Genomic DNA, 24095 nt, shown 5'->3' on the forward strand with positions numbered 1-24095 from the left:
CGAAACAGGCGTTACCTTTGAATCAGAGACTTAGGCCACAGCAGATCAGTGTGACAGAGGGGAATTCCTCAATAGCATTACCTACTATTCCTATTCATGCTGAAAGTTATCCTCTGTATAAATGAGTATGCAAGTGAGCCAGGCACAGGTGCCTGTAGGTAGCACAAAGGTAATTTATTTCTGTTTCGCATGCAAAAATGCTGTCCCACAGAGCTGGAAATCTTGCAAGCTATTCTGTTTTTACTGTATACAGAACCTCATGCATTTAGAAAGAGTGCTGTTCTAAAATGAAAGTAAGGTGCTTTACATCAGCTTTTTTATTATTATTATTTATCAAAAACAGTAATAAAAGAATTCAATCCCTGCCACATGAATCCTAATCTGATGCAATCTACATATGAATATAAATCTGGTGGCTATGTGCTGAAGAGGTTTCTCAAACAACTATAGGTTTTTTTTTTTAAATCTTATTTCTCACCTCCCCAGATTTTGTTTTTGGGGAATTCTATAATTTCATATGTTTAATTCAATCTCCAATTAGTTGTTGGTTTTTTTAAGTATTAAGAAATCAACTTAAAAAACACACTTAAACAAACACTGTTTGCTTTTAAACAAACAGTTGTGGATTTTAGGATTTAGGCATTAAGGCTGAAAATCCTGAACTTGCACTTAAGGTAGTCAATGCAAGATGAATGGGAAAGTAACAAGATACGTGAATCTTGAGTTCATTACCGCATGACTTCAACTTCTCTCCAACAGACCATTTTTTTTGCAGATAATCAGGTTGTTATAGTATTCTGAGAAATTTTTAAATGAGCTCTTGACAAAACTTTCAAGAAAATATATTTATTCAGTTTTAGCAGAGGAAGAAAACATAATAAATATAACAATTTCTTACACCCTTCTTTACAAGATATTTTTACGTTCAAACATCACACTTCTGTTACAAATTTCAACTAGTATTTCAAATTTTAAGACCACATTCACTGAGAAAGGCAAGAACTTTTAATGTTAAAAAATACACAGAGTAAAAGAGTGCAAACGTTTTATTTCTTGTGGCTAGTGCTAAGTGTTCAAGTCCTTTACAACATCGCAAGATATGTATTAGACCAGCAACATTGCACACATCCAGTTAGCACGCACAACTATTACACTAAGTGAACAATACAGACTGTAACTTTTCATGGTACAACCTCAATTTGTCTCTCAAATAGTGTCAAAAAAGACTTTTCCAAATTTCTGCAATTATGGCAACACGAGCTTTTTACAAATCCCACACTCAAGTCCTCAACCGAAGCAAAATGGATCTAAGCTTGAACGTCCTCAAAAGAAGACAACTACCAGGCAAGTACAATTCCCATTCTGACATGTTTATACATGTCTTCGGAGTGTAACTGATACTTTCTCGGCAGAAGCAGATGCAATTCCATTGGGATTTTTATTTCCATAAACTGCAATTGGGACAGCAATCCCTTAGATTCTGTAGGATGCCCGTAGCTGCGTTTTGACAGCCGTCAGGTTGTTAATTTTCTACGTACCATCTATTCAAACCAGTTTTCTTTCAGTAAAAAATGTACAGCATCATCAAATCCATTTTGGTACAACAATTCCATTTTCTCCTGGTTTGGTGGGAACAAAGCTTGATTAAGTCTTACTAAGTTGGCCAGAGACAGCTGCAACAGAGCGAGACACTATAAATTAGTTTAGTAAAGCAACTTATCTAGTCTTGACTGTGTTGCTATCTGTTCTGTCATCTGTTCCATGTAGCATATGTAAAAACAAAAGACCAGCATGGCTATGTCTACACTAGTAAATTAACCGTGTCCAGGTACACTGCTGAGCGCCAAGACAAACTGGCACAAACGGTCTGCATATACACCATTAAACTCGCAGCCCCCAAGACAGTCTGCCTGCCTGTAAAACTGCCCAAAGTTTCTGAAACATTTTAACTTCGGAAACATTCCCAGAACTGTCTGGCAGAGTGGTAGCTGGCACATGCTAAACTCGTGCAAGGTAATATTTTGACAGCTTACTTGTGCAAACAACCACATTCTTGGGAACATTCCCAGGCAATGTTTAACATGTGAGTATAAACGTAGCTTGTATTACCAACCACAAATTAAGAACCACTCAGCAGCTCAAGTGGTCACCTTGATGGTGTAAAAAGATTTCAGAACTCTATTCTTGAATAAAGACATTATTAAATTGTTTACAACAAAATAAAAAATAATTTGATTTAATAAGGTTCTGAACACTTCATTTACATGATTAATTTAATACTTTAGCCACATAACTATACACAATTTTGAAAAACAATATCAAAATCATCATTATTTGAAGTAAGCAATTATTCAAGTTGACACTAATAGATGGAGGAGGTTCAAAGAGACAGAAAACTGTTCACATTCCAATCCAGATAAATTAATATATACAATTCTTCATTTTATGCAGATTACAATATTGCTGAAAAAAATTTACTCCTAGTTCACATTTTTACAACTCTAAAAGCTAAGGGTGCTTCAAATGGAATAGTTTAAAATGTTGCCTGAGATTCTGCACAAGTCTGCACTTGCAGAACCCTAGAAGAAATGTAACTCTGCAATGAATTTTCTATCTCTAATCTAATCACCCACTCATTTTTCCTCCTCTCCATGCACTGCATATTAGATACAAATCACAACCAAGAAATATACATTACGCAATTGCATATATTTCCAATATATATATGAAATCAATAATCTCATGCTTTATGATCATTTACCAAGTACTATCATGCTTAAAATCTCTCCGTGAAACATTATAAAGATTCAGAAATTGGTCCAATTTAGGATTACATTACTCAAATTAAGAAAACATATTAAGAACTGTCTAAAAGAAACTTTAAAAAAGTACCACCAATTATTGCTAATCTTTATTTTTTCTTTCTAATGGAGTTTTGTTGACAGCTAGGTCTACTGCTATTCAATATTTTTTTTCATCATGTCAAAGGAAGCAATACCGTGGTTAAAGTTTGTGAGACAAAGCTTGCAAAGACAGAAATGTCAATGATGAAAAGGAGGCCATAAAAATCAGTCTTAGCCTATATTTCAATATACAGAAGTGTTTCTGTAACATCTAACAAAATAACTTCCAGAAAAATGCTGTGGTTACGAATGTTCAAAATCTTAACACAAGCTCTCTTGAGCAATGAGGTGACAAGTCATTGTATACCATCTCAAATGTAGGACAAACTTGTATTTTAAATTCAGTTAGAGTAGCTAATTTCAGTAAGTATGAAGGGACGTTCTGAAGTTTCCCTCTCCTGAGGTATTCTACAGAAGTCTTTTTTTTTTTTTCTATAAACAATCTGCCTAGCCAAAGACAGCTGATACTTAAAGCAAGTCTAGATTATTTACATTTAATAGCCTGTGATAATTTGCTCAATTTTGTGATAGATCAATGCTTTTCAACCCTTCTGACAAAATTTATTCTACATTTTCCTTCCCTTGTGTTTAAGAAAAAGTCTACGCTCCATTTGCAAAACAGAGAATGCCAAAACATTACTTAAGTTCATATATACACAGAAAATAAACACTTAAAAATAAGCCTAACCTTAACTGCTCAATTACCTTTTCTTCTTCTGAAGTTATTTAATAAACAAGCAACTCACCATTATATCTTGTTTTGCAAATTTAACATAAAGATCCACACGTCCTTTATCTTGTGGACAGATATCTAATCGACCGCTGAAAGGAGAAATCGTCACAGTTCTTCCAACAGGCAAGATAGGAAGGCCATTGGTAAGGCCACCATCAACCCACTTCTATTGGAAAATAAAAATATTTTCAAAGTAACCTTAGTACAGTATATCCATAACTGAATACTTCATCCTTCCTGTCTCTGCCTCCTCCACTCCACCCTCAAGAAAACTTACAAGTTTCCTTCTCAGAATACCACGAATAAGCTTGAGTATGAGGCATTAAAAAAAAAAAAAAATTGAGGAACTGGCAATGTACCCACAGAGTGTTTAATCAATGAGCGTTTGACATAATGCGTAAGTATGTGTGTAATGTATTTATGAAGCTACTTATGCGGCTTGTTAGCTGGTTTAGTAACAAAATGCTCCATACAGAATTTTTCTCACCACGTACATGAAAAGATAAGATTGTTACTATTACATGTGAACCATATCAGATAAAGTATACTCCTCTCAAACATTACTCTGGACAATCTGGATGTGCAGGTAAACTGACTGCACAAGCTAAACCAAATATGACTTCTCTCTTCTTCTTCCAGACCCTCTTGCCTTCTTACACATACAACACAAGACAGCAATAGCTGGAAAGTGGAGTGTAAAGGTGGGAAGGAGCTGAACAACTATGGCACATAAGATAGAGCAGACATCAAGTCTGCTATAGGAGTTGAGTATAGGAAAGACTGAGGAAGAAAAAAAAAAAGCAACCAATGAATTTCTTGCAGAGCCCCACATATTTGTTGGTTCTAAAGGCAGTCTAGGGGCACAAGCCTGATCTTCACAGGGACCATAGCCAAATTCCATCCCAGTATAAGCAGGGACAGTTGTGACATCTCTTTCCAATATATTTTATACATTCATATTTCTTTCTGTGCTTACATGCATAACCCAAAACTCGGCATCAGTCTACTAGCTAGACACATTCACTGACGTCATACATGAGGTCTGGTGATCAGATGCATCTCACTGAAGTTTATACATCTACAGCCAAATGAGTCATTCTACACTTCCTTTATCATCAAGGGAGAGAAAACACTTCTAGTACATGATCCACCTTATTCTAAAGTAGGCATTTACATCTGATTTGAACTGTGCTGAAAAAATGCTTTCTTCTCTTCTTCTCCGCTAATTATACAGGAAACATACATTAACTATGTAAGACGTAGACTACTGCAGACACCTAAAGCTAGTTGAAATGCTGTAAGAAATGGTATTGTAAGATTCACCTCAGTGTTTCTTAAGGGTTTGACCCCAAAGATAAACTGAATACTCCAGGATATCAGCTTCAAGTTTCATTAACACAGAACACTACCAACAAATGGCAGATTGTACTAGTACTCTTCAGCACCAAACAGGCAGAAGACCACTTTTCTGCTGTAGGTAATACTATATGTAACTGTTACGAAACGTCAAAATAACGCAAGTCTTCCCACAAAATTACTGAAAATGCCACAGGAATTCAGTCACAAAATTTAAAAAAAAAAAAAAAAAAATTCCCACAAAAAGAATACTACTGGGAAGTTGTTTATGACATCTAAATTAAACTTGTCTTCAAACTGTTGGCAAGACACTAGCTTTCAGTGCAGTAACTGCTATACAGGAAGCATTATCTCAGGTTACAGTGTTTGTTGTTCAGAAGCCCCTGAGATTCTCTGAGGTCCATCACTTGGTTGTATAGATCCCTCTCAGTTGTGTCCTTTACTCTCGCTTAAAGCAAACCTCCTTTTAATTCTATAGGTATAGATTTCTCCCAGTGCTACATTGAGTTCATGCAACCAAAAGACTTTGTTGCCACTTGCCCCTCCTTCCACTGTCAACTCCCGTATCTGGCAATACATGGATTTACTCTTGTACACATGGATATATAGCAAGCACCATTTGGGGGGCGGGGGGGGGAGGTTGCTTTGTTCCTCCACCCCACCCTCTTCTTCACTTTCTCAGATGAAAGTTGTCATTTCACACTACTTTATGCTCCTGCACTTAAATAATAAGCTACAAATATTCACATTCAATAGTCTCCATGGACCTTCTCACCCTATTATTTCATAACATGCTTTAGATCTTGACTCTTAACATTAGCTCTTCATGTCAGTATCCACAATCCACCATCGAATTCCTTCATTTTCCACAAAAATCATATTTCTCAATGCTTAGGATTGAGACTGTTTTGCCTTAGAAAAGGACGAAAAAAAAAAAAAATTCCAAAACCATTTAAAGCTATCTTTCAGACTTCTCAAACTCCATTACACCATTGCTGTGATAACTGTGAGTAAAGCTGCAACATACCTTAACATTTCTAACACCAAGGCTTCTTTTCCTGTGTGTCTATAAATAGTCATTTATTATTGATTTATATGCAATGTTCCTTGGAGTACTAAGTGGCTTTTTGTTGCAATTCCTACAGTGACAAGAACAGTGGGCTCCCTGTCTAAGCCAAGTCAAAGACACCATAACAGACAACATGATTAGTCTTTCACCAGTCTAGCTTAGTACTTTACCACTTAAAAGTTCTCCCACTTTTAAAAATTCTGATTATTTAGGTTATTTCCCCCTCTCTTCTTAATGTAACTTCAATATTTATTCAAAAATCAAAAAAATTACGAAGGCAAGTGCAATACTTTTTATTAAGCACCATCTCTTGCAGATTCTGTTATTCCTGGCTGATATGCCCTCTGTCATTTTATTTTCTTTCAAACATTTGGGAGAAACTGCTTCTCAGTCAAAAATATTTGGCTCCACAGTCTCTCATGTTACACAGTTAAAATAAAATTATTTTAATTCCATTAACCAATTCTTAAAACATGCTTCTCAGCTGATGAGGCAAATTCCTGGTAACTTCTGAATTAGTTTCTTTTTTGTAAGTACAGTGCAAAGACAGAGAAAGTTCTGAAATAATATGCAATGAAAACCAAACCAGACAATGAAATTAAGGATGTGGGCTGGACCTAGCAGAATCTACCCATTTACCAGTAGATGGTTTTTACAAAGCTGTTATATAAGAACTACAGTGACACAAACTACAGCCTCATCATCAGATACAGTTAACTCAATCATCTGCGGATCTTCATCTGTCTTAAAGAGCAACCTTGCCAGAGATTCAGAGGACACCAAACCAACTCAGAAAGATAACTTCACATGGAGCAAGTTTGCCCTGCTGTTACTGGAAGCCTAGCCCAAGGGCACCTTAAATACCCAGCCCAGGTAAAAAGCTAGTTGAGGCCATTAACAGACGATAAATTCCCAGATGCTATTTTATACTCTCTTTTCCTTCAGATTATTTTTAGGCTCATCAAACCAGAAGAAAACATACTATGAACAGACTGATGTTATGCCTATGCTACCATGCAATTTAGCTTATTCACCCCAAAAGTCTAGCCTCCAAGCATGTGTACTACAGGTATGCTAGCTAATTCCACTGTGAGCCAAAGGCTTCCCAAAAGCATTCTTCCTAAAAAGAAAACTAAAGCGCAACGCTGGGAACAGTTTACCCTGGGGTTCACTCTCTATAGGCAGTATGGACAGGCTAGCAACATTTTGGCCATTTTCTAATACTATTCCAGCAAAACTGCACCATACTCCCTTACGTATCATGCAACACATACCTCAAATAACATACTGAAATACATTTCAAAAACATTCCCAGATGACCTGGTGATAGGTATGCAGGTGATGTATGTAGCCCAGAGAAGATCCAGACCAACTGTTCTGAAGCACAGATAAGGCCAGCAGACTCAAGCAGCTAGCAGGGAGTAAGCTCAATTCCATGCTGCCATGGACCGTATGGCCTAAGGAATTTACTCCCTGAAACTAGTGTAAATGCAGACAGACAGAACTTCGGTCTGTTACAGTAAAGCTTTCAGGAAACTTGGAATATCATGCTAATATGACAGGTGGTCTCACAGAGCCAAATCAATATCCAATCCATCTGCCTGACTTCAGTGCTTACTATGTCTGGATTATGAGGTTACATGCCATGTATCTGGCTCTACACTGCACGCTTTAGGGCCCCTATTACCTACCCACATATCCTCATTACCCACTATTCCAAGCCATGGAAATGCCATTGCAATAGAAATCCTACAGTCTTTGCACTCACCCTGCTTTAAGTATTTTGGACTAAAGAATGGAAGTCACATTCATCTACGGGCAACAGTATTCTCAAAAAAAAAAAAAAAAATTTCCCCAAACCACAAATCCACTGTTTTACAGAATATGAGAAAAGTCAGTGCAGGCATGCAGAACTAATCATTCCAACAAATAACAATAACTGAAAGCAACCTTCTCAGAAGCTGCCTTTTCTGACCCTCACTTAAGGAGAGTTGTAAGGAAATTTGGGAATGACAACAAGCTTTTAAGTAACAGAAGAACCAGTTTCCGTGAAACATTCATTGATTTCACTTCTGAATGCAAAAAATAAAGTTGGGCAGGAACGAGAACTGTCCACTAAGAAGAGGCTGCAGCTGTTCCAGTAAATACTACAATACCCAGGTAAATCATAATAGCAGTGTTCATCCAGTAAAATGGGTTTTAAGTAAGTTTTGGACAAAACTCCGAGCCAACTTTTCGATTTCTTAATTGAAAGAACAACACAAGAAATTTAACAAAGACACTTCCTTCCCTTTAACTAACGGCAAAATGAACCTGAAACAACCACGTATGCCCCTTGAACTGCCCAAGCAACATATAAAGACTCTAATCAACAAAATTTCCAGACCCTGGGAAGCTGCAAACAGCCTCCATTCAACACAAGCAGTCAGGCAATACTGACTTAAACCCTTCAAACATTTTAGCTTCTATGTATTGCTGTATACGCAATTCTAAAGCTGACAAGCTTTCTGACATAACGAACTCCAACTCCCTCTTGCTAGAGACAAATGCGTATGGTTTTGTGGGTTTTTTTTTTTGCAGCGTGGCTGTGAGGATTAGAGATGTTCTAAAGGCATCATTTGGATGTGTGTGAGGAAATAAAGGAAAGAGTAAAAAAAATCTCAGAAAGAAAAAAAATGTCTATTTTCATGCTTCTAGTAATTACAAACAGACTAAACAGTCAAAATTATTCTTGAAATGTTAATATATTTATGTAAGGAAGACAAAAAAGTTCTTGGAGCTAAACCAAGTACAGGCAACTGTGAAAAGGTTTTCTTATAGTAGTGTACACCTCTGTGTACAGCCATGTGCTACAGGGGAAAAAAAAGTTTATTCTTTAATGTTTGTCCAGAGGTAAGAGATTTGAAGGTGCCTGGTAAGCATGTTCTCATGTTCTGTACAGAATTACAACACATACGTAGACACACACATGTACTCCAGCAGTGTCCAAGCTGCCAAGACCTCCCTTATCATTTCTTCCATTAAACAGAAAAGCAGAATGGTGGTCCTTTAAATTGCAAAAAACATTTTAGAGTTGGTAACACAGCTTGTCGCGAGAAGCATCTTTACTACAAGAAGCTGCTTCTCATAGTAAGCATTAGACATCTTTAGGAAACAGCTTCATGCTACAAAGATCATTTCAGTCTCAGGACCTGCAACTTTTGAAATAACACATGAACAAACTCATGTCATCTTTCATGGTGTTTACAGTATCAACAAAAACAGTAACTATTCTACAAAATACAGCACTGCAATGCCCACCTACCCTTCCCTAAGATCAAATAATTACATCATAAACGAAGAACGCTCTTACAAAAAAAAAAAAAAAAGTTGGTAGTTAAACTTAGTGAAAAATTACCTCTCCTTTATATTCCACTGGCTTAATTCCTGCATATACTGGTACAAAACTACTTGCTAGCAGGACCTACAGAAAAGAAAGGAGAAAGAATAGAGAACGAAAGTGAAGAAAAGACAACGAAGTAGTTCTGAACCAATACATAATTTTCATACATATTCATCTGTATTAAATAATATAGCAGTAACCAGTTAATATATTAGTTTTTCATGAAACCACTGTCATCCCAAAATGTCTTGTTTTTGTGGTATGTCAAAATGTGATTAAATCTATTCAGTAGGGTTTGGGTTTTTTATGACTTGACAGTGACAACTCTGAAAACAAAATATCACAAATTAACTCATTGATTAATGTGATTCAAAAGAGTATGAACTTAGTCTTACACAATGTGAAGTAAGCGTATGATTTTTCAGAAACTAAATATCCACGTGCTGAAAAAATGCCATATAGAGTATTGTCAGAGAAGAAGCTGACCCAATCATTCTGCTGGCATATTAGTGTTTACTCTTTTGATCACGTTTTCCAAGAATTCAAAATTTCCAGAATACTATAAACAGCCTGAAAATTCACAGATGTATATCTTTATCAGTAACAATACTTTGCATTTAATATATTCAAGTATTAACAAATTACTATTTGTCCTATTGTAAGCCTACATTGCTGTCTACGTCTAAAAGTTCTCTTTTTTTTTTTAGACCAGGACACCTCTTCTGTCAAGTACAGATGTGCACACACACATATCTTTCTATCCACTCTTAGCAGTATCTATGAGTGTGTGTATCTCTACACCTATGTATCCACCCATATGTATATATGCGCAATTAGTATACAGCATTTCAAAGAGAAGAGGTAGATGTGTGGATTAAGTGCAATATGTCAGAAATTTTCATCTAGCTAAACGTGGAGAATATGCATGCATGTGCTTGCATGGCAGCATGAGACACAAATCTGGGGAACAGAAGCAGGTTACAGACTGGAGTAAACACTATGTGAAAGATGATCAGGTGCAAAAAAACCCCACAATCCATGGAGATTATGGAAGAAAATGCCTGAGCTATTTTTGGTGAAATTGCATTTATTTTTACAACAAATTAAGCTACTTTCAGTATTAAACACCTCTCCTCCCCTAACAAGTTTTAATTAAGACTCTATATGAAGTCTTTAACTTTCACTTCAAGAACTCTTTTCTTGCCTATTTCTCTTCCCAGTGATCTAAAGCACCAGAGCTTTGTCTGAGCTCAGGTAAAAAGGCTTTCTCTTCTTATTTTCCAAATGTGAAATTCTAGCTATTTCTGTACCAGACAGGCCTTTCCCTCACAAAAGCGTAAGATAAGGTCCCCCTTGAAACCATTCCTCTCCAGATTTTCAAAAGTGACATCCTCCAGGGTTCCCAACATCAGCTTCTTCCCCTGCCCAACTCCCTTTCTCCTCTCTCCTTCAACTCCATCTCAGTAACTTTGGCCCTTCTAAACTAAGAGAAATGGGGACAAAAGGTTTAGTGAAGGAAGAGTCAAAACCAGGTGACCCCTGCAACGTGTGAATTCTTTTCAAGAAGACTGAAGAAAGCAGTTGGCCCTCCTTATAAAGTCACTCAGATCTCAAGAGCGAGGTGAGGAAGGACAAGTTTGAAGAACTAACACTTTCAGTATTTCCCTACCACTAACAGACCAGTGTGGACTCCTGTTTATTGCTCCCACCTTTCCAAACTAAATACAACAGTGTTCTGTGCTCTGCTCCCTCACAAACATACAAATCATGCCTCTCTTCCCCCTCACCTCCAGTTTAAGAACTGCAAGCCTAGGAATGCTGGTACGTGATGATTGTCTTCTAAAGACTATTTCAAAAGTGGGAGATTATTAACTGCCTTTCCACGCTCACTGGGAATAGTAAAAGAAAATAAAAGCTTAGAATTGTAGCAACATATATTCAGTTTAGCCATTATGAAAAACTTTAGAACCATAAGGCTTGTTAAGCATTGAAACCAATTGCATATGGAAGTTGAAAGATTTCTGGCAGAGGGTACAGAAGTTTTGCTGTTATAAAACACCGTTTGCCCAGCAGTATCTTTATCCATGCCCTGGATACAGCAGATCATGTCTAGGGAAGGTGTAATACGATTACATAACCTAACAAGCTCCATCCTCCATGCTACCAGGGCAGCCACCGACATTCAGGCTGTTGTATAAATGATACGTGCATAGCTGAAGGCATGCACAAAAACAGGTATTATGAGATGCACTGAAAGAACAGACAATATGAATGTATTCCAATGAGCAATTATTTGGAATTTTATTATTCCAACCCATTCCACTGCTAGCATATGGAACAAAAGAACAGAAGTGGTTAAGTCAACGAAAGAACTATTGAAATACTAATAAAATATATGTATTTCCAAGGTCGTCTTGAAGCTTCTAATTGTCTTCAGGTTAGAAGATTTCACTGCAAAAAAACATAAATCTACAGAATAATAATCTCCATGCTTGTCACTGCTGGCTACCATAGCTAGAAATAACACTGCATAATTTGACATAAACTTTTTGCATAATTATCTTTGCATTATTAAGCCCTACACATTTTGAGAACTGATTGACCGTGTAGAATATAACAGGGTCAAGATTTTAAAAAAATAATACTTTAAAGGCAAACTTCCAATTCATACTTTGAGATTTTGTTAACAAGTGTGATTCTTTTTCTTTAAGTGTTAATTATAAGGGATCTTTTATTTATTCTAAGCATCCACAGGGATAGGGAAAGGAGGAGTTCCTTCTTATTCTATTTCCTCCTTTATTCTGCTACTTCTTATGATCTCCTCCAATATATAATCAACTACCAGAAAGAACATTTGCTTTACATGCATCTGAATTCATCCTACAATTTACTATCAGCTTTTGTATACAATCCTGATCCAAATTTAAAAAGTGGCATTCAAAAGAAAAGAGATGGGCAGTAAAAGATAAGCTTTCAGTGACAGTTAAAATACAGTTTATATATGGTACTTAACATTACATTGTACCTATTCCCCACAAGGGCTTGTAGAAACTGTTGGATTTTTTTTTTTTTTTTTTAAGACAGGACCTTTCTTTACTTTCTTTTGCGATGAAACATAATATAAATGGTATCAGTGAAGTAACAGATGCAAAAAGACCTCAGCAAATTGTTACAAAATTTGGAAATCCTCTATTTTATTCTCATCTACTGTAACCATTAGTTACCCTGTTACTTTTTAAACAGACTTTGCCTACAAAGTAGAACTTTAAAAACAGATGAAGGAAACACACACAAAGTAAGTTTTAGCAAAATCTGTGAAACTGCAGGATCAAATTCTGTTCCCATTGTTTAAGTTATGGTTGTAGCATCACTGATAGTATAAGTGATTACTTGAGTAAAACAGTGATTTATTGTACAGCTAATAACATACTCCTAAACCTTAAAGAAACTCAAGCATTTTTATTTAAAGCAGCAATATTCAACTTCATTACCTTAATGAGGTCCTCCCTCGAGGCAAAACTTGAAACCAAGTGATTTTCCCCATTTTTGGTGTTAGTGACTGACACATAGAGCCGGTTCTCAGCTATCTCATGAGCATTAGAAGGAAGAATAGACTCTATGCCTTCCCTAGAGTAAAGAAAATGCTAAACATTATTCACCATCATTATTTAAAAACCTTGCAAATATGTTAGGGGTGAAAGAGTGCTGAGCTCCCCACAGAAAAAATATGCACACCCTCCATTTTCATTTAGGGAGCTTCACACAAAAATGATCTTATAGATGCATGAAGATAAGATAGGTACCTAAGCGTTTTCATAAAATCATAACCAGGCGTTACAGCACCGAAGTCCAATTTTCTAACTTCCTCTGCAAATCCATAGGCAAACTGCTTACACTTCTGCAAATTAAAATATTCACCATTAAGGATGTTTTAGTTATGGGAAGTATGTTCAACTGTGGTATCTAAAACATACTAGCGGCTAAAGGTTTAATCAAGAGAGAGCTATAAGATCCGACTAAAAGATTTTCCCATATGTGCTTAGTTTGTAACAAGATATGCATAACAAAATGTTGATCCTTTTATAAGAACTAATTTGTAAGAAAAGAAGATCCCTAACTTAAAAAAAAAAAAACAACACAAAAAACCCCCCTCACAAGAACACCACTTTAACAATCAAGGGAAGTTAAAGGCTATTTTTCTAGGTATTACCACTGCTAAATAATCAGTTCTCTGAACCATGTCATTACAAGAACAATCATTTATATTTCAAGTGTATTTTCATTTGAAAAACTACTTCAGTACCAAAACCAGACACAAGTACCTTAAGATGCCTATAAGCATTAAAAAAAAATTAAATTATTACAATTTATTACATAAATACCTACTTATCTATAACTCTATAAGCCTCCCTAGAATTTTCAAGTCCCATGCCTTTTCAACAGTGACAAAAATCCAAGATACGACTGAAAAACATTTGCTAACTGTCATATTAGAACAGCAACAGTCAAAACAAGAAATCCTCAATGTTACATTCTCTCCAAGATAAGGAAAGGTTGTATTAGAGCTTTGAGACTAGGAAATGGAGAAAGTCCTAATTACAGCTTGTCTAACATAGACATCTCTGGGGAGAGGGGAAAAAAAAAAAAGAAAAAAAAAACCTGATGTAAGAGTTGTATTTGTGGATATAAAATATTTCAAGTTAGAAATGTAATAAAGGTGGTAATAAAATTATCCTGATATGAAAAGTTAATTCTATTCAGTACACCACACTACCTTTACTTAAATTCCATGAGAATTAGGAAGAATTATTCCCCCCCAAAAAAATAGTTCTCAACTTTCAGTTTAAACAATATAACAGAATGACTAAAATGTAAACAAACAAACAAACAAACTAAAAAGTTTGTGAAACACTCTTCAGTTTGTATTAAAATGACATATTTTTCAAGGAAAAAAAAATCCATCAGACTCAATGTAATATAGGCTTATTTTCCACTAACATAAAAAATAAAAACTATTCTAATACTTTTATTTAGAAAGATTTTTATAAGTTGGACCAGGCTGGGAACAAATGCTCATACCCAGAGCCTAGAATAAGCAGAAAAACTTCCTTGAGCTAAGAAAAGGCTAGCTGCTGTGCCTACCATATAGGAAATTAAAGTCAGAGGTATGCATTATACCAGGCAAACTTGAAATTGAACTACTAATCAGAGGCTACAGAAAAGGAGTAACACCTGAACAGAATACAAGTAAGGTTCTCTTTACAAGACAGTGGAACTGTCCTAATACCAAATCATATAAAGAATGCACCTGGGGGCTGGTGGGGTGGAAAGAGACCAGGGAAGAACTTACTGCTGAAAGCAACAGAAGTATAGCTAACTGCAAGCTAAGTTCATATCACAGCAGAAACACACAAACAGAAAAATCAGTGGCAAAGTGTGGTATTGGCTGGGACTATTGTTTGAATCAAATGCAGTGAAAGCTGTAAAAAGCAAGGCCCGGAAAAAGTTACCTGATACTCACTGGTCTGAAACCTAAGTATACTTATAACAAAAATCTAACAGCCTTTTTTTCCCCCCCACAATAATGCTGTTTATTATAATTCAAAATATTAAAGAAACATTAACATTTTGGCAAGGCCTAGTCCTCTACATATATTAAGGCAAAGTCACTACAGGCACTTCAGGAGGGCAAAGCAGCCTTAACCTAAGGGGAAAAACAAACAAACAAAGACAAGCTAATGCTGTCCCACAGAACCTGTAAGAGTAGTCACTGAATATCACTTTGCTGCCTGTACATGACACCATACCCGTGATGAGAGAAGGGTGGCACCTCTGGAGAAAAAAAACCCAAACACACAGGTATGCAGCATGTCAGAGGGTTAATTCTCCCTGGCACACAGTGGGGCTACTTGCTGTTAAGTCGTGAACTGTACTGAGTCTAAAGGAGGTGCACAAGCCGCTTCTTGCGCTCTCTAATGGAGCACAGACATCAAGGAAAAAAGTTGAGCCGGTGTGCGGTGTTCTTTGACTTTATGAAGATACAGCCCATCTACCATTTGCATCTCCTTTCACAAAAGGATGGAAGGATGGTGCTATGTATTTGCTTAACAAAGCCTACCTCTAGTCAAGAAACAATGATTAACTTCATAATGTACAGCGAGATTAAGTGCATATACATTTTGGTATATTAAAGTATATCTGGTTGCATACAGCTCAACATTCAAACACATGAAATTCATATTTACATAGCTTAAAATATAAAGTTCATATGACAGACTTTTGTCATAAAGAAATACTTGCTTCATAAACATTTCTGCCCATGAGTCACAGCTTTTGTTAATGAAAACACATACACGAGTCCTATTGCCTTACAAGAAGCAAGAGAAAAACAAGAACCAAAATATTTAAAAAAACTTAACGGTAGATGATTATATCAAAAATATCCTTTGAAAATGATCATGTCCTATACCTACGAGTTTATTAATTTACCTCTATATTTTCTGGTACTGCTAATAAGACAGTGGCAGCCAGAGATCCCGCAGAAGCTCCCGCAAAAGCTTTCACAACTTTCAGTAACTTCTTACCATGCCTGTAAAAAGCAGCTGCTGCCCCCAAGTGGTAAATACCCAGAAACCCACAAGCTGCAAATGACAGATTGATATGTTTCATTTTTGCTGTGGAAATAAAGTTTCACAGTCAGAAAAAGGATCAGTTACTATTATCTTATAATATACATCTATCGTTTTTGCACGGAACATATAATATATTATATCCATGTAACAAAAAAGCAGTTTATTTAAGAACAGTAAAAACTTTTGATTACCAAATACATCAAACAAGCACCAGTTAGTTTAGCATCTCCAAAATTGAAAACAACTCTAAAATACTCCTTAGCACAAATGCCTTTTTCAACCAAGAAATATATATGTATCTCTATATACAACATAAGTGCATATTTTCATCTAATTTGTCAAAGAAATACAAAATAAAAGTAGCTATTCAAAAGTGATAAAAGAATGCTGTTAGAGAGCGAACGCTGTTAGCCACCTAGAGTAAAAATCCAGTTAATTATAAAACTGCTGGCTACTGTGTCATCATACTCCCCTTACACACACACAGCCTTGAACCCAATATAATTCTCTAAGAAAGCAATTTTTTCCTTCACCTTTGGAACGCATTTGCTTACTAGTATTATTAGTAATCGTTAATAGACAAATTCTTATTTAAAGTCACTTCTTATTTAGAAAAGAAAAACACACAACATATCATTGCTACTATTAAAATAAGAAGGAATAAAAAAAACACTGAAGTAAAATACAAAGCACTAAATGTATGAAAACACACACACACTGTGAAGGTGTCAAGGATAGAATTTAAATCTCACAAAAAACACAAACAGGAAGCGTCTAAGTTCAGATCCTTAAGGGTGGTTTATTAAAAAAAAAAAAAAAAGGCTGTACATTTTATTAGCTCTTCTGTTTCTGCAAATAACTGCAATTATGAGAGCAAGCTATTCCACAGATTATATTGTACAGATATACAAGATATTGTACATATTATCTTAGTATTGAATTTAAAATAAACTCCTACTATATTTGGGTATGCATCAATATGAATGGGACTAAAAAAAAAAAAATCAGTATACTTGATTTTTCTGGTTCGTAATGAGATAGCTGATGAGATGTTTCTTTTGGAAAACATCTACAGGCACTGCAGTATCAGTTCTGATGAAGAGATGCAAACATGTACAGCAACAGATTTTGGTTTAAGCTGCCTCTTCAGCTCAGAAATGGGAAGAGCAGGAAAGATGAGGATAAGAAACAGCTTTCAAAACCGCTAGATAAGAAGACATGCTAAACTCAACTGCTTTACCCATAAGATGATTAACCACCCAGACCACGAATGGGTCTAACTAGGTTTATTATTTTCCTTTTGGGGAAAAAAGAAAAAAGAAAAAAGAGAGAGAAAGAGAGCGCATCTCATAGTGCCAGGGCATACTGTTTGGTGCATCAGTCATGCTGCTAAAACACTACACTATCATAAGGTAGTTTACCAACTGCGCTTTACCCCCTTTACACGGGAAGCGCTTGCGTATCCACTTGTAACTATGAATACCTGTAACTTATATCTAACACATTTGTACTGATAGAAAGGATTTCACGTTGGCACTTGCTGTGACAATATGAGAGAAAGGCATTTACAATGAAGCAAATGAGAAATCATTTTGCTACTTTTAAAAAGAACGGATCTTTTAATTTAAAGAAAAATCACTGTACTGCATAGAAGATAAAAAAAGTTTACTCAAAATTTTACTGGAAAACAACGGACAATTCTTCTTGGAAGATTTTTTTTTAGTAGAGTGAAAAAAATCTAAAATAGACTTTGAAGTATGATGCCATGATGTGCCTTCTTTCAGGCTAGTTAAATTCTTGGTAGTTTAACCAACTGCTGCAGCTGTTTCCATGCCTTCTACAAATTAGGAGCAAAGATGCATTTGCATGACTGGCCACTCTGACAAAAAGGTAAAGCTGGTTAAAGCAATTGCATTATTAAGTAGGAAGAAAAGCAAGCATGGAAGAATTAAATCCCATTTTTGTCCAAAAGAGATTTCAGGCTCAAGACACTACTAATGTGAAACATTATATGAAATAAGGACCATGTTTACGTAGTTGATTGGTCAGAAAATAAACAAGCAAAGTGAGAGTTCAAAAATCCCAGGAGTTATGTCTAAGGGACGTACAAAATGTAACTAAGAAACACAAGTGTAAGATAATAAGCTTATTTAAATAAAAACAAGCATATGTATGCTTATGTACATATATATATACACACATCTTCTAAACCTTCTACAAGGCTCATCTACAAAGCATTCTAAAAGGTGTCTCTCCCTGCTGGAAAATACTTAGATGTTCACAAATCAGAAAAAGATGAAAACTAAAAGGAGTATCTAAAGCATAGTTACAGCAAGAAATTTTAGATTAAAGGATTTTTTTAAAAAGAGAAAAAAATCCCTACAAATGTAGAAGACAATCATACTTCAATGTATAAAGAATTGGCTGGTACATTTTCTCTAAAGTGACAAGAACAGAAAAGGAGGTTATGTGAACTGAAGAGATTATTTGAGTCTCAGATCAAAACCTACTGAAAAATATACTGACTAAAGTCAGATGTCCATGCCTTCTCTTACAAGGCTTCATAAGGAAGTTTTATTTTCTTATATGAGCTTTAGTCCTATCTAATTATCAGTTATTGTGAGTAACTACTGTTCTCTTGAGTGTCTGGATACATGGCATTCACTCTTTGATAAAAGAGTTAATTTCTTAACACTTAGATCCCATACTTCCCTTTCTCCTTCTTCATTCCCCTACCCAAGAGACAGAGATTACCGAATGAGAATTCACATCAGTTTCTTGACTGACAAAAGGATTCAGTGAGAGACAAACACGCAAAAAAAGAAAAAGAACACTAAGACTTCAAGTTAAAGGAATACTGTTAAAGAATGCTGCTAGTCTCACACTCTGTTAAGAGTAGACTAATTTCAAGTCCAAAGAGGTGAAATGAATACAATCCAAAAAGCAGTTAATTTTTTTTTTTTTTTAAACAAAAGTACTCGATCCACTGGATTTGTATGGCATGAAATACAGCACTGTTTTACAGATTCTGCAAGAGAACTGCAAATCAAAAGTAGCAACAGCATGGTTGTGTTATCAAGTCACTACATTTTTATTAATTAGGGTCAATTCTGAGGTCTACGTTATGTATTTGTCACGTATAAATGAAATTTAAAAATACTTCAGTACAAATGTTAATTGGCAGATGACATTCAGGTTCAAATGGCAGATCCAGTGGTTACATCTAGCTGCGTGACTGAGAAATGGGTTTTGCACACACATGTAACAACCCTACAAGTGGGTAAATAATGAGAGAAAAAAATAATCATTGAATCATAGAATAATTCAGGAGGTCTCTTGCCCAACCTTCTTCTGCTCAAAACAGGGTAGCTATCAGATCAATTTGGGTTGCTCAGGGCTTTATCTAGCTGTTAATTGAAAAATCATGTTTATGGGTTTTTTTAATGAAAAATCATGTTTATGTTTAGCTCCTAAGTGATAGCTAGTACCTGTTGCTGGGTGAAACAATCAGGTCTTCTTTCATTTGTTCAGAATATTAAAATCAGTAGAGTATTGCAAATAATCAGCATTATAGAGAAGAAACAACAGAACATTAACATCTTCATTCAGCACTATGCATCTACCTGCGGGGAGGTTCTGTACATTGAATTGAAGGCCTCTTAAAACAAATACGTAACAAAGCACCTAACCTACAAAGATGATACAGATGAATAAGAATCATGATTCTATAAGGAACTATCTGCTTGACAGATGCAGTTAAGCAATGTTGTTTCACCTTGCAAAGCAATCTCTGAGTAAGAGGAAAAGATAAGAAAGCATTCATTAGATGAATGTCCTGTAAAATCAGAAAAGCAAGAAATAGGAAACGAAGATACTCACTTTTATAAGGATATAAACTTTCCCATTTCTTTTGATTCTTGCAAATACGTCATGGCAACACTTGATTTGCAAGTTAGAATGGCGTATTTTAGAGACAGTATGATCCAAAAATGTCTTTTGCTTTAGTGATCTGGTAGATCACTGCTCTTTTGATCAAAAAGAATAGTAGGGTTATAACAAGAGGACATACAGAGAAACTTAATTAAGTCTACAGTATGACTATTCCCTGCCAGTTTTTCACAGAGTACCAGAAATAGGAGCACAGTCACATCTGGACGTAGACCATTTTTCCATCTGCCTGAGCAAACAGCAGAAATCTTGCTATCTTAGAAATGGTATGAAATGCTTGTTCCACAAGACTTCAGAACAAATATTCTTAGAGGGTTTAACGTAAGTTCTGACTCTTAAAGATATTATCTATTAACTCAAAGTTATCATATTGGCATGTGTTAAGCAAAAATTTCAATGAACCTTAAAAGATGCAGAAGTACATTTCAGCTGTACAGTGCACACACTGTAGAGATATGACGTAAATAGGACATAGCAAATGCTTTTGCCACTGCTTTTCAAAAATGCTGTCATCTTACATGATTGGCAAATCTCAAAATATAAATATTTTAACTGGCTAAGGGGATAGGTATGCTTCTGTTGTCTATGAAGCAATAATACAAAATACAAGAAAAAACAGAAGCATAAGAAAAGATAAGTAAAAGAAGAAACTAGAAGGACACCGGGGCTGTTCAATCTCATTACTTTACAGATAATGCAGGAGCATTCAGGAATAAACATAAACCTAAGAGTTCTATTTAAACGATTCTCGCATCTGTGCGGAAAAAAAAAAATAATTCACTGGTGATTAAAAATATACTGGGGGCGGGCGGGGAGGCATTTCTGTTTACTCAGCAGTATCTCATCCATTTGTAATGCAAACTTACAAGAGAATGTACGTAAGGAGACAAGCCTGTACAGCAGAATTGTGATACAGTACAATATAGCTTTTTCAGGATAGGTACTGTCTTCCTAATTGTCATGCACAAGAAATAGCACAACAGTTTCTCATACTGCTGTTTCCGGAGCGATATAATTATATAAAGAGTATACAGTCTCAGTGTCCTAACCAGCCATAACTACCTGCCTGTCATCCCGTTCATAAACAAAAGCTGAAAATGCCCAAAGCAACTGACTAAAAACCCTTTACACAAAAATTAAATATACATAAAATGCGAATGACCAAGCACCCTGAAGCACAGGAGCTAAAATGTATGACGCTTAACAGCACATTTGAGGATTCGTTATTAGCTAGGAATGACAAAACAGGCAAAGTTACAGAAAGAACTGTTTAGCTAGGCAGCATTGCTAAAATAAATGTCATAATTGTAACTACTAATTTACCTGAATCAGAAATCACCACTCACACAGGAATGTTTAATTGTTTTTTCATGTTTATAACAGAAAAAAAGTTCACTAGCATCATAGACCATTCGTAGCCTTCAGTGAATATTCAAGAAATTGATTCTCCCAGTCAAAAATAGGTTCACACAAAATAATAACCCATCCAACAGATTATACTCAAGAGTCACTAGGTTTGCTAGCAAGAGAACGGGAAACTAAGTTTTGCATCTATCCAGTCACATGGAATAAGCGTTAAGAGTTTGATGAAGTTGAAGGAAAATAAATTAAAATAATAATAATACAAAATAATCAGTACACAGTCCAATCAGCCATTAAGACACTTAGGAAAATTACAAGAGTCTTTGCAAACTATAAAAATTGTGTATAATCCCCTTAAAAAATAAACACATCACATGATACAAAACTTTCAAATTAAGAGTTTAGACCATCTTGATTATTAACACAAGATGTCTAGAGCAGACAGGGAAGGCTGACTTCTTAAGAAGAGGGTGGCAAAAGGTTCAATACCTTCCAATGAACGTTGGTTTCCATCACATGCTCCACTGCGACTTTTTCCAGCAGCTATTTTAGTTCCCTCTACACTAGTAGCCATTCTTGTATCTACTACCAATCGTTTATCATTTACCTTGGAAACCTACAATCATACAGTCAAATATTACTATTTAAAAAGAGAAACAACAGGCAAATATAAGATAAACATTATTTAGCCTTAAACAGAATAAAGTCAATTCAACAGCTGTAAAACCATCTAGATGAATTTCTCAATTGCTTACCCCCCCTAAACTAGTTGAAACCACAATGTTCTAGTATATATAAAGTGCATGCAGCAATTTATATTTTAAAGATTAACTTAATTAGACATCTAGAAAAAGAAAAACATTGCCATTTGGAACTGCCAGTGTCCAAGATCAGCCTTCATTTTGTGTCCTTTCCCACTATTTTTGTTTATATCCACAGATTTTTTTTTTTTATAATCAAACTCTTATGTTTTTATCCTCCCTTACCGATCCAATAAAAATTGACTTTTTTTTCCCCCCTTTTTTGTGCAATATTGCGTTAGTAAACAGTTTTCCAGAAAACTCTAGTCCTATTCTTCACTAAATGGCTGTCACTCTAACAAATAAGCCTGTCAGTTATCATGCAGTATTGTCTAAGTATAATTTGAAAAAAAATTAACGTTTCTCCCCAACTTAGAACTATCAGACACAAAAAGTTCATTCTGAAACACTGGTTCTCCTGCAACTCCTTGCTGCCTGCCCCTTTACCTTGATAGGCATCTTCAATTCATAAATAAGTCTGCAAGATCAAAAGCTTAGCTCTGAAGATTCTAAAAGAAATATTATCATCAAAATACTTACCTGGAATTTAACTCTATTACGTGGCGCTCTTATGGTGCAATAGTTTAGAATTCCAATCCAGAACGGTTGAGTTTTTGGAAACATGCAACTACACAATCTGCATTCTTTCAACTGAAGCAACAGTATTTGAGCACTACAGAGGCTTTTAGCAGTCCACATTTTCTTAAAAGCGACCTCTGGATGCAGATGATGTGGTAACCAAACTGATACTCTCAGATCTGTTTTACCATGGAGTTACAAAGGAAGTATCAACAGATGAGCTTGGACACCAAAGAAGTACACAGTAGAAACTTCCTCTCTTCTAAACATAACCTGTTCAAAAACATTTGGGGAAAAAAAAAAGAAAAAACAATAAAGAAGAGTAGTTGAAAGGTAGTTGCACATCAAGACCCTGACACTGTAACGAGGACCTGTTCACCACCCTCTCATGTTTAGCTTTCAAGGGATCGCAACCCAAAACACAGATGTGTTAACAGTTGATTCATTTGACAATGGAACAGTTCTAGGCAGAACTTTTGTTCAGTAGCTACTGTCTCTCTCACCAGCCTCCATCTGGCAGCGTGTTGCTCACCACCAGCCATAAAGTCAATTGTCCATTTCAGAAACAGGAAGGACTTAGAAGTGTTAATAACGCAAGGAACAAGTGAACAAACTGTCCCTTGTAATTAACAACATGAATACACTGTTCCTTCTACCTCAGCTGAAAAACGCGCAAGGAGTGTTCCAGCAACTTCAAACCAACTGTTCACAAAAGCAAAGTGCTGATGTCTAGATCCTAGTAAGAAAAACTCAAGCATGCTGGCTGGTACAAGACAAGCCTTGTCATCTTCTGTGCTACACGGATATGGTAGGAGTGACACACAAATCAAATGTAAGTCTGGTTTACACCTAGCAAGACTTTGACCATAAAGAACGACATATGGAAATGCACTCGTTCACATGAAAAGAAAAACAGGTTATTGCCCTGACTAGCAGCGCAAACAAAGCCAGCGTGAGTCTGTGGAGGCAGGTCTCAGAAGTGTACTATCAGCTTCAAATTTAACACCCATCAAATAAGTGAGTTTCAGGTTGTCTGCTTCATCTTGTGTGCCGCGAGGTGAGGCCTACAATGAGGCCTACAATGCGATTTGATTTTTCCTCCCCCCACTTTGCTCAGTAAGCAACCCATACAAACAAGAAAAACCGAGCTGAAACGGTGAGGCAAAATTTTTAAATGTAACAAATACAGGAAGCCAAGTGACAACTGAAGCGATCACAGCATTAAGAACAGCCACCGAGTCTTTTAAACTTGTACACGCGCGACAGCAGGACGATGTTTTAGCGGGCCGCATCCCTTCCAATCTTAAGCTCAAGACCTCCCCCTCCATCTT

At 35.9% G+C, this 24095-nt stretch overlaps 1 protein-coding gene across 4 annotated transcripts; it reads right to left on the bottom strand.

Moving 5' to 3' along the window:
• Positions 1 to 832: 832 nt before the first annotated feature.
• Positions 833 to 24016, bottom strand: PNPLA4 (patatin-like phospholipase domain containing 4). 4 transcript variants are annotated; one of them, XM_009333385.1, is made up of 8 exons: positions 22726 to 24016; positions 21875 to 22001; positions 15933 to 16084; positions 13247 to 13341; positions 12935 to 13070; positions 9459 to 9524; positions 3650 to 3802; positions 833 to 1673 (listed from the first exon to the last, which is right to left on the bottom strand). In XM_009333385.1, exons 1-8 carry the CDS (start codon positions 22882 to 22884, stop codon positions 1542 to 1544), a joined length of 1020 nt encoding a protein of 339 aa, XP_009331660.1. In that variant the 5' UTR covers positions 22885 to 24016; the 3' UTR covers positions 833 to 1541. The 4 variants fall into 4 exon arrangements, with proteins under 4 accessions (XP_009331660.1, XP_009331659.1, XP_009331661.1 ...); XM_009333384.1 differs by having other exon boundaries at positions 15933 to 16117; XM_009333386.1 differs by lacking the exon at positions 22726 to 24016 and having other exon boundaries at positions 16028 to 16084; positions 21875 to 21984.
• Between the last annotated feature and the right edge of the window lie 79 nt (positions 24017 to 24095).

Source organism: Pygoscelis adeliae, unplaced genomic scaffold (assembly GCF_000699105.1).
Source record: "Pygoscelis adeliae isolate BGI_AS28 unplaced genomic scaffold, ASM69910v1 Scaffold69, whole genome shotgun sequence".
Classification (NCBI taxonomy): Eukaryota; Metazoa; Chordata; class Aves; order Sphenisciformes; family Spheniscidae; genus Pygoscelis; species Pygoscelis adeliae.